The sequence below is a fragment of the Elephantulus edwardii genome, unplaced genomic scaffold (genome assembly GCF_000299155.1).
Source record: "Elephantulus edwardii isolate Elephantulus edwardi_28Jun2011 unplaced genomic scaffold, EleEdw1.0 scaffold00263, whole genome shotgun sequence".
NCBI classification, from domain to species: Eukaryota; Metazoa; Chordata; class Mammalia; order Macroscelidea; family Macroscelididae; genus Elephantulus; species Elephantulus edwardii.
In genome coordinates, this window is record NW_006400013.1 from 3,475,407 (window position 1) to 3,486,459 (window position 11,053).

Below are 11,053 nucleotides of genomic sequence, written 5' to 3' on the forward strand. Positions count from 1 at the left end.
GACAGCTGGCCGAGGGCAGCCCGCCCCGGGCAGAGGGCCGCGACGGCTCGCCCGAGTTCCTTGTTTTTCAATGCAGCATAATATTCCATTGTGCGAATATACCACAGCTTCTCTACCCATTCGTTTGCTAATGGGCATTTAGGTTGTTTCCACCTCCTTCCTATTTTAAACAAAGCCGCAGTAAACATGGGTATGCATATATCTACTTGGGTGCCATTTATGGTCTCTTTAGGGTATATTCCCAGTAGTGGAATTGCTAGGTCAAATGGTATCTCTTGGATAAATCCTTTAAATTATTGCCTTGAAATAAATTTTAAACCTCAAACCAAAAAAATCCACCTGAAGTCTTTTTAAAACCAAATCATAGTTTGACTAGTAAGGAACTTCTGCCTTTAATTTGGGCTATTAAAACTTAGCTGTTTATTATCTTTTTTCAAATTGACAATGGTAACTAGATGAGGAATCTGAAGAACATGAATTTCTGTTGAAGGGGAGCAACAGCTCAGAGAAAGTTGCACAACTTGGAGAATGAAATTGATATCTTTGAATTGTACATGTAAAAATTGTGGAATTGATGTTTGCTCTTTTTGTATATTCTCAACAACAAAAAAGTATTTAAAATTTTTCTTTTCTTTTAAAAGATAAAATAATTGTATAAGGTTACTCATTGCTGCATTATTTTTAAAAGTGAAGCAGTGTGAATGTCCACTAACAGTATTGACCAAATCAAATATGGCACAATCCTTCTAATGAAACATATCTATTATAGCAAGATGGGATTACCTGAAACACATGGTTAGGTACAAAAAAGCAGTGTTTTGCTGAGTATATTCTGAACAACAGCAAAAATACATTATTAGAAATGTAATTACAATCATGCTCTCTTTTGTTAAAAAAAATATATAATTGTATAATGTTAATTTATTGCAGCATTATTTGTAATAGCAAAAGAGTGAAGCATAATTATATATTGCTTCCTTATATGTAAGGAAGAATGGTTAAATGTATTTGTCTTTATATATGGATATGCATAAGTATTTTTCAGAAGAGATTTTAGAGGACTGGAAAATAGTCAAAGAGAAGGAACATTTTGCTTAATACTAGGATGGCTGGTTTGGTGCTTCTTAAATTTTAGCCCCTACAGAGGAGGAAGAAAAAACCAAAAGGGATGTCAGAAGAAACTCTGAATATTGCACTGGAGCGCAGTGAAGCCAAAGCAGAAGGAAGAATTCAAGATACTAAAGAGCTGAACAGAAGATTTCAAAAGGCAACGTGGGAAGACAAAGTAAAATATTATAATGCAATGTGCAAGGAGCTGGAGTCAGAAAATCAAAAGGGCCAAACTCGCTTAGCATTTCTTAAGCTCAAGAAACTGTAGAAAATTCAGACCTCGAGTTGCTGTATGTAATCAAGGATGCTTTAGGCAGAATATGAAATTATCCAGAAAGTATTAAAAGAAGATGGAAAGAAGATACTGAGTCACTGTATTGAAAGGAATTGGCAGACACAGAGGAATTTCATGAAACAACATATGAGCAAGAGCCTGTGGCGATGAAGGAAGAAGTTCAAGCTGCTTTGAAGGAAATAGAAAAAAATAAGGCCTGAGCAATAGTTGGTATACCAACTATTTCAACTAACAGATGCTGCCCTGGATGTGCTCACCAAGTTATGCCAAGAAATCTGAAGAACAACCACTTGGCCAACTGACTGGAAGAGATCTGTAGTTGTTCCCATTCCAAAAAACGGTAATCCAACAGAGTGTGGAAATTATAGAACAATATCATTGATTTCACATGCAAGCAAGATTCTACTGAAGATTATCCAAAAATGACTGAAACAGCACATCATCAGAGAACTGCCAGAAGTTCAGGCTGGGTTTAGAAGAGGTCGTGGTACTAGGACTATTGTAGCTAATGTTAGATGGATCTTAGCTAAAAGCCGGGAATACCAGAAGAATGTCTGTGTTTCATTGATTATGCAAAGGCATTTGACTGTGTGGATTATAACAAACTGTGGCTGACTCTGAGAAGGATGGGAATCCCAGAACATTTAATCGTGCTAATGAGAAACCTATACTTTGACCAGGAAGCAGTCATCAGAACAGAACAAGGAAACACTGTATGGTTCAAAACTGGGAAAGGGTGCACGCCAGGGATGTGTCCTATCTCCATTCCTTTTCAACCTGTATGCAGAGCAGATTATCCCAGAGGCTGGGCTCTATGAGGAGAAATGTGGCGTCAGGATTGGTGGACTATTAACAATCTGCGTTATGCAGATGACACAACCCTGCTTGCTGAAACTGAGGAGGACCTGAAGCACTTGCTGCAGAAGCTTAAGGACTGCAGACTTCAATATGGATTGAGGCTCAATGTCAAGATGGCAGCATCAGGATGGATGGTGAAGAGATTGAGATTGTTCACAGCTTTAGTTTGCTTGGCTCCATGGTGAACACTCTTGGCACCAGCAGCCAGGAAATTAAAAAAGCTATTGCGATGGGAAGGTCTGCTGTTACTGACATCTCCAAAGTACTGAAAGAGCAATGGTGTCACTCTGGAGACTAAGATGTGTCTGATACAGGCCATGGTCTTTGCAATCACTTGTTATGTATCAGAGAGTTGGACAGTGACTAGGGAGGATGGGAGGAGAATTGATGCCTTTGAGCTGTGGTGCGGGAGAAGAGTATTGAATATACCATGAACTGATAAAAAAACAAACAGGTTCATCCTGGAGAGGAGAGGGTTAAACCGGGCTGCTCCTTGGCGGCAAGGATTCTGAGGCTTCGTCTAACATACTTTGGACATGTTGTAAGGAGGGACCAGTCCTTGGAGAAGGACATCATGCTTGGGAGGGTGGAGGGACAGTGCAGGATGGAAGACCCTGTATGAAGTGGACTGATTCAGTGACTGGGGAAATCAGGAGAGTGTGTTGGAGACAGTGAGATTGGCACAGTTGACATAATTTGAGTAGAAAAAACCTAAATAACTATTAACAGGAAAATGTGTACATTGTGGGTTAAATCATACAATGTAATACTTGAGAAGAGTTAAAATGAATAGATTCTTTTATTTTATACTGGTTTATTTATAAAGTTCTAATATATTGTTTAACACTGGATCTTTCCCATTTCCTTCACCCCCGATTCTTTTGATATCTACATGGCTAAATTTCAATTTGTGATATTAAGTGAGAAAGAGAATTTGTAAAACTATATCCTCAGCTTGATCCTTTTCATTGAAAGTTTGAAAATATTAAATAATACTCTTCAAATACACTACTTTCTTCTTCAAGAGAAATATGGATAAAATGTTTATAAATTCCTTTAGTAGTTGTTGTGCATTGTGGCATCAGAACTAACTCATAGCTAACTCTGCAGCAGGTTTTCAGAAGCAGTAAATTGCACTGGAAGAGGATGCCTATCTTTCTTACACAGAGCAGCTGGTGGATTTGAACTGTGAGCCTCTAGATTGACAGTGCAACTCCTTACCACTAAGCCACCTGAGCTCCCTAATTGTTCTGGAACACTCTCTAAAGAAGCAAGAGTGGGCTCACATGGGAAACTTTCCCAGTGGTCAGCAGGCTTGCACTTGTTTATATACAAATCTTCTTGTATTCCAGGCATGTTGGTGGTGAATGTGACATGGAGGAACAAGACATATGTAGGTACACTTCTTGACTGTACACGGCATGACTGGGCACCCCCAAGGTAAGCACTTTTAGTTTTAATTATTCTGGAGTACCCAAATCAGTGAACAGTAGTGCCTTTAACCTGCTAGAGTTGTGCTCCCACTTTTAAAGGACATTAGGATATAGAGACAAAGGAAGGCAATGTATTCATTAGCTTTCAAGGAGAATAAATTAAAATTAAAAATCCATGTGAAGGACCTAGTAGGAGTAGATGAGAAATCTTATTGATGCTTTTTTCCCTTCTACTTATGCTTTTTGTCTGGAATTATTGATTGTGGTTTTTATCTATAGTCCCTTGAGACCAAAGCCGTAAAGTTTAATTATGAATCACCCTTCATTGTTGATGGCTATATTTATTGGTGGATGTCTCTTAGAAACTGGAAAACATTTTCACTTTCACAAACTCTGCTAGACACCAAATGAGTTTCTCAAGGACCCTTTCAAGTCAATTTGACTTTAAGATTGACATTTCAATGAAAAATATCTGATTACTTGTTAATATTAATGTCCAGTTTACCAAGATTTAATGTTTTGAAAATATTTCCTTAAGCCTTTAAACTGTCTGTTGTTTTTGTGGATAGAAAGGCAGAAATGTCCCAGGGAAAATGACTTTAAAGCTCTTGACTCCAAGCCACTTTCTTTTTTTCTAAGGTGTAGTTATGTTCCACCTAGCAATAAGTGGTTATTTAAGCCTCCTGGTTTTCAGAGATGCTGGACCAGATTTCTAAAGGCTATAGCTAAGCTATCACAGAATTTGCCCTGATAAGAAGCAGAAGAACTAAAACTAGCTTGTAAAATTCTTTATAATCTCCTTTTGCATTTCCAGAAAACCTAATTGAAAGACTTACTCAGACAGACAGGAACTGAGAAGGGAGTTGATAATAAAAAACATGGTAGGATCATTGTCAAACCTAACAGAAATAGTTGACAAAATTTACCCTTTTTACTCCCATAATTATGGCTCCCACTGTTGTGGAAACTGCCTGTTCCAGCTGTCCCCTGGAACAAGATAGAACTGCCTTCTGACCTACAAAGGAACAAGCCTTAGCTGAAGATTCTCTACTAGGCAGGATTTTGAGCTCCAAGAGAAGCTACACTGTAGCTAGTAAGGAACGCTTCTAAGTCCAAACCAAGAACATGAACTGATGATTATTTCTAATGTTTAGGGGCCTCTTAGTGTTGCTGTAAAACAGTATCACAGAGTTTGTTTAAATATAATAAGCAAAAGAACTTTATTGAGATAAAGATAATCTAAACCAAAGAATTTCCATTGTCCAATGAAAATGGCTACACTGCTGATCTGGATTAAAAGGTATATTCTTACATTGTTGGAATAGGGACTGTTGTTGTTGTTATGTGCCGTTGAGTCACTTGCAACTCATAGTGACCCTATGTACAACAGCCCTAAACCCTGCTCTATCCTGTGCCAGTCTCACTGCCTCCGACACACCCATCCCAATTACCCCGGTCACTGAATCAATCCACCTCATAGAGGGACTAGGAATTAAAAATTTATATTGGCTGAAATACCACAAGGGGAATTAAAGGTAGATATCTTGAAATGAGACACTGTCAGGGCATAACACATAAGTGAGATTGCATGATGGGTCAAAGGTACATACCATTCACTTTATTATAGGATGGTCCCAGGATGGCAGCACAACTGGTTTTTCTAGTAACCTACTGGCAAAATTGCTTCTTCAATTATGTCTGTTTCTGGAGGACCATTATAAAGATCTGTGGAGAATGATGCCCATCCGGTGCAGCTTATCCTATCTTATATTTGTTTGACTCTAATGGAACTAGATCCTTTGGGAATAGATTTTTGATATCCTACACCTGACACCCTTCAGAGAAAAGGGATGTTATCTATGTGTATGGGAGGTTAACATCAGTGTTAGAGGAACTGCCATTGGGAAAAGCAGCTTTTAAAAATCAACATGGATTCCAGACTCCTGTTGAGACTTTAAAATGGAATCATGAATTTCCATTCTACTCTGCTTACACACAAACCAAGTGTCTCTGATTTTAAACTCTCATACATTGTAGAAGAATACTTTCTTTTGCTTCTCTGTTTATTTATGATGGGGTATAGGAGAACACAGTGGTCTGTAAGTGGAACTAGACTCTGACCCATGCATTGCTAACAATCAATTTTGTCACCTTGAGCAAGTCACTCAGCATGCCTAGCCCAGATTTGCTGGATGATACAGGAAGTTTTTCCTTTATGACTATTGCTGCACATTATAAATGCATACAGGACTGTTCTTTGCCTTACAGAATGACTTCTACATGGCTTTAAAGCTAGGAGAATAATTTACAACTAGCATGCAGATAACATCCTAGAAGCCCACAATTTAATAAAGTTCTCATGCAGTCAAAAGTTTAGAATTTCTATTCATTGAAAATGATAGTTACCATCTGCACTGTTCTAGAGGCTGCAGCTGGGCTACTTTGGATATGTTTTCTGCTCTTAATAATATTCTGTTTTGTTTCTCCTTTGCCAAGGTTCTGTGATTCCCCAACCAGTGACTTGGAAATGCGTAATGGTCGGGGTAGAGGCAAACGAATGCGTCCCAACAATAACACACCGGTCAACGAGGCAGCTACAGCCTCTGACAACAAAGCGACCAGCAGCAGCAGCAAAACACGAGCAGGAGCCAATAGTAAAGGGCGTCGAGGAAGCCAGAATTCTTCAGAGCATCGCCCACCGGCAAGCAGTACCTCTGAGGATGTCAAGGCCAGCCCTTCTTCAGCTAATAAGAGAAAGAACAAACCTCTTTCAGACATGGAGCTAAATTCTAGCTCTGAGGACTCCAAAGGGAGCAAGCGTGTCCGTACAAATTCCATGGGTTCAAGCTCTGGCCCTCTCCCTGGGTCCAAGGTAGAACCTACTGTTCTGGACAGAAATTGTCCCTCCCCAGTCTTGATTGACTGTCCCCACCCAAACTGCAACAAGAAATACAAGCACATCAATGGGCTTAAGTATCACCAGGCACATGCTCATACAGATGATGACAGCAAGCCAGAAGCAGACGGGGACAGTGAGTACGGAGAGGAGCCCACTCTCCATGCAGAACTTGGGAGTTGCAATGGGGCATCTGCCTCACAAAAAGGTTCCTTATCCCCTGCCCGCTCAGCTACCCCCAAAGTTCGGCTTGTAGAACCCCATAGCCCTTCTCCTTCAAGCAAATTCAGCACAAAAGGTCTCTGTAAGAAAAAGTTGAGTGGGGAAGGGGACACAGACTTTGGAGCTTTATCCAATGATGGCTCCGATGATGGACCCTCTGTAATGGATGAAACAAGCAATGAAGCCTTTGAGTCTTTGGAAAGGAAATGTATGGAAAAAGAAAAATGTAAAAAACCCTCTAGTTTGAAGCCTGAAAAGATTCCTTCCAAGAGCTTGAAGTCAGCCCGGCCCATTGCCCCTGCCATCCCCCCCCAGCAAATCTACACTTTCCAGACAGCCACCTTCACAGCAGCAAGCCCGGGCTCCTCCTCGGGCCTGACCACCACTGTAGTCCAGGCCATGCCCAACAGCCCCCAGCTCAAGCCCATTCAGCCCAAGCCCACTGTAATGGGAGAACCTTTCACAGTCAACCCTGCCTTGACCCCAGCCAAGGACAAGAAAAAGAAAGAAAAAAAAAAGAAAGAATCTTCCAAGGAACTTGAAAGCCCACTGACCCCTGGGAAAGTTTGCCGAGCAGAAGAAGGCAAAAGCCCATTCAGAGAATCATCAGGCGACGGGATGAAAATGGAGGGTCTCCTGAATGGCTCCTCAGACCCCCACCAGAGTCGGCTGGCTAGCATCAAGGCTGAAGCCGACAAGATCTATAGCTTCACAGACAACGCTCCCAGCCCTTCGATTGGAGGCAGCAGCCGCCTGGAGAGCACCACGCCTACACAGTCCATGACTCCGTTACATGTGGTGACCCAGAATGGAGCCGAAGCCAGCTCAGTAAAAACCAACAGCCCCGCATACTCTGACATCTCTGATGCTGGTGAGGACGGGGAGGGCAAAGTAGACAGTGTCAAATCAAAGGACCCTGAACAGTTAGTTAAGGAAGGGGCTAAGAAAACCCTTTTCCCTCCTCAGCCACAGAGCAAAGACTCACCATTCTACCAAGGCTTTGAGAATTACTACTCTCCAAGTTACGCCCAATCCAGCCCAGGTGCTCTAAACCCCAGCAGCCAGGCAGGAGCAGAGAACCAGTCCCTGAAGCCAAAAAAGGATGAGGAGCCTGAGAACATAGAGGGGAAAGTGAAGAATGATGTCTGTGAGGAGAAGAAACCAGAACTGAGTGGTTCCAGTCAGCAGCCCTCTGTCATCCAGCAGCGGCCCAACATGTACATGCAGTCTCTGTACTACAACCAGTATGCCTACGTGCCGCCCTATGGCTACAGCGACCAGAGTTACCACGCACACCTCCTGAGCACCAACACAGCTTACCGGCAGCAGTACGAAGAGCAGCAGAAGCGGCAGAGCTTGGAGCAGCAGCAGCGGGGTCTGGACAAGAAGGTAGAGATGAGCCTAAAGGAGCGGGAGGCAGCGCTCAAGGAAGAGTGGAAACAAAAGCCGTCAGTGCCCCCGAGTCTCACCAAGGCTCCCAGCCTCACAGACCTGGTGAAGTCAGGACCTGGCAAGGCCAAGGAACCAGGGGCTGATCCTGCCAAATCGGTCATCATTCCCAAGTTAGATGACTCCTCAAAACTCCCCAGCCAGGCCCCAGAAGGACTTAAAGTGAAACTGAGTGAAGCCAGCCACCTAAGCAAGGAAGCTTCTGAGGCCAAGACCAGCGCAGAGTGTGGCCGACAGGCAGAGGTGGACCCCGTACTCTGGTACCGACAGGTAATGCTCTGGTAGGAAGTGGACATGCCACTTGATAGTTTTTCCTCTCCTCCTCATAAGATTAGGCTATCTTGAAATGGGGGTTGCAACAGAATTGAGATTAGTAGGGAAAAGTTGTAATTTTTTTAGATTCTTTCCATTTCTAGGAGCTCTAGTGGCATAGCACTGCTGACCTGAAATCTGTGCCTCTCCAGAGGTTTGAACCCACCAGCAACGCTGTGGGAGAAAGAAGAGCAGTCTCCTCCTGTGAGATTTATAACCTTGGAAACCTTGCAGAGAGTCAGCCAGAAGTCATTCCAGCTCAACTACAATGTGGTGATGGGTTTTGTAGGGTGTTATTGTAGTTTTAATGTTCTTTAAAAGCATTTTCACATCAGCAAAAGGTATTTTCCTCATTTGACAAAAAGGCCCAGATAAGGTAATGTTTGTGTCAGGTAACTCAGGACTTCACTAACTTCACCAGCTTAATGAGAACCAGGTATCTTAATTCCTAGAGTCCAGTGTTTTTTCCACTGTTTGGCTCCTATGGAATGAGTTCTTGATCTCTTTTTCCAACTAGGCTGAAAGGAATCTCAGACTGTGTCCCTGGGACTCCCAATCCCTTCCTTTCTCTCAGGGCGCCATAGTCCCCCCCCTCCTCCGGGCTGGGCTGTTTGCACAGCTCTCCACTTTTGAGTTTGCTTGGGAGAATTCAGCAACCTTGAAAAGGAGGTATCTTGTCTGCTCAAGAAGTTGTTTCCACAGAATGCCACTTGTCCCCAAGACTACTTCCTGATAGATTTTCCTTTTCTTTCCCCTAAACTTGTTTCCTTTGCTTCCTTAAAGCAAAGAAGGATCGATAAGAGTCCAAGTTGATGCTCTGCCCTAGGTGTCTAGTACTTCTCTTGGGGCCTGGGCTTGAAGTACCTACCTCTCTTCTGTATCTATATAACCCTCAACCTGCATTCTGCAATTGTTGTAGGAAGCAGAATCCCGGATGTGGACATATGTTTATCCTGCCAAGTACTCAGACATCAAGTCAGACGATGAGCGGTGGAAGGAGGAACGGGACCGCAAGTTGAAGGAGGAAAGGAGTCGGAGTAAGGACTCTGTTCCCAAGGAGGATGGGAAGGAAAGCACAAGTAGTGACTGCAAGTTGCCCCCGTCTGAGGATTCCCGCCTCGGGAGCAAGGAGCCCCGACCAAGTGTCCATGTGCCTGTGTCCTCGCCCCTTACCCAGCACCAGTCCTACATCCCCTATATGCACGGCTACTCCTACAGCCAGTCCTACGACCCCAACCACCCCAGCTACCGCGGCATGCCTGCTGTGATGATGCAGAACTACCCAGGTATGCATCTAGGGCAGCTGCCCTCTACCTGGGAGGGAACCCAGGTGCAGATCACAGATCCCAAGTTTGCTTCCCTAGCCCTAAGGCTTCTTGAGGCTTAGTTAGATGCCACCACTTGTTTGAAAGTGTTGTTCTGTGGAGGGCCACACTTAACTCTTTAAGCTCAGTGACAGTCTGTGGGACCACTTCTCTCCCTCATTTGCTCTAGGAGAGGATTGCCTGTACTGATTTTTCTTGATAACTAAAGATAGAACTCCCTGTCCACCACCACTTACTTCCCTCAGCTGGTATTTTTAAGCACCTACTCTGCGGTCAGGGAGTGCTGGTGGCCTAGTGGTAAGACGCTGCACATGGCTCAAATCTACCAGATGCTCCATGGGGAAAGGATGGCATTCTCCTGTGTGATTTACAGCCTCTGGAAAACAGCTGGAGGATCAGTTATGGGTCGATTCTGACTCGCCAGCAACACTGTACAGTCAGCAGCTTAGGCCCTGTGAGAAGTACTTCTCCCTTTGAGGAGTTTACAGGTTAATTACAGCAGAGAGAAACATGCAGCAGTTCAAATTCACACCAAGATAATGAATATATTCAATTGCAGGATTGTGTTCATGTGGTGGGAAGAACAATTTTAAATCAGTTTGGGTGAAGTTGAGCTAGAGCAGATCAAGTTAGGAAGGAAACTCTCTATGCTGCCATCTATTCTGGGAAGGAAGGAGTAGAGTGCACAGAGCAGGGTTTTAAATGATTACCTGTTAAAGGAAGATGCTCGGATCAGCTTAACTCACTGATGTCTATTACTGTGTAAGACACTTCTGAGTTGAAAAGGTTCTTTAACCCCTTCCTCACAGTTTGCTGTGGTCGTCACTGTCTGGTGGAATCATGAGGTGAACTCTAAAAAGGACAGTTACCTTGGCCCTAAGTAGATATGTCACTGTCTCACTTTGTGATGTTCTTTTCTCCCTATCATTCCCCTCCTCTACATAAAAATAGGTGGTGGTATGAAATCATATTTTGGCTGCTGTGGATTTGGTTTAATTTTCCTCAGCTTCAGCTTGAACTTGCATATGAGTAATTGGTGGTCTGTTCCACAATCAGCCCCTGGCCTAGTTTTCACAGCTGATATTGAGCTTCTCCAGCGGTTCCTTCCACATATGTAGTCGATCTGATTCCTATGCATACCATCAGGTGAAGT

At 43.1% G+C, this 11,053-nt stretch overlaps 1 protein-coding gene across 1 annotated transcript in view; it reads left to right on the forward strand.

Moving 5' to 3' along the window:
• The window catches only part of ZNF609 (zinc finger protein 609), a 234,463-nt gene that overhangs the window by 218,045 nt on the left and 5,365 nt on the right, over positions 1-11,053 (forward strand). Inside the window, exons 3-5 of the mRNA XM_006899626.1 lie at positions 3,616-3,703; positions 6,193-8,533; positions 9,495-9,861. Of these exons, the coding sequence (XP_006899688.1) occupies positions 3,616-3,703; positions 6,193-8,533; positions 9,495-9,861 (2,796 nt within the window). The remainder of the gene's footprint in view (positions 1-3,615; positions 3,704-6,192; positions 8,534-9,494; positions 9,862-11,053) is intronic.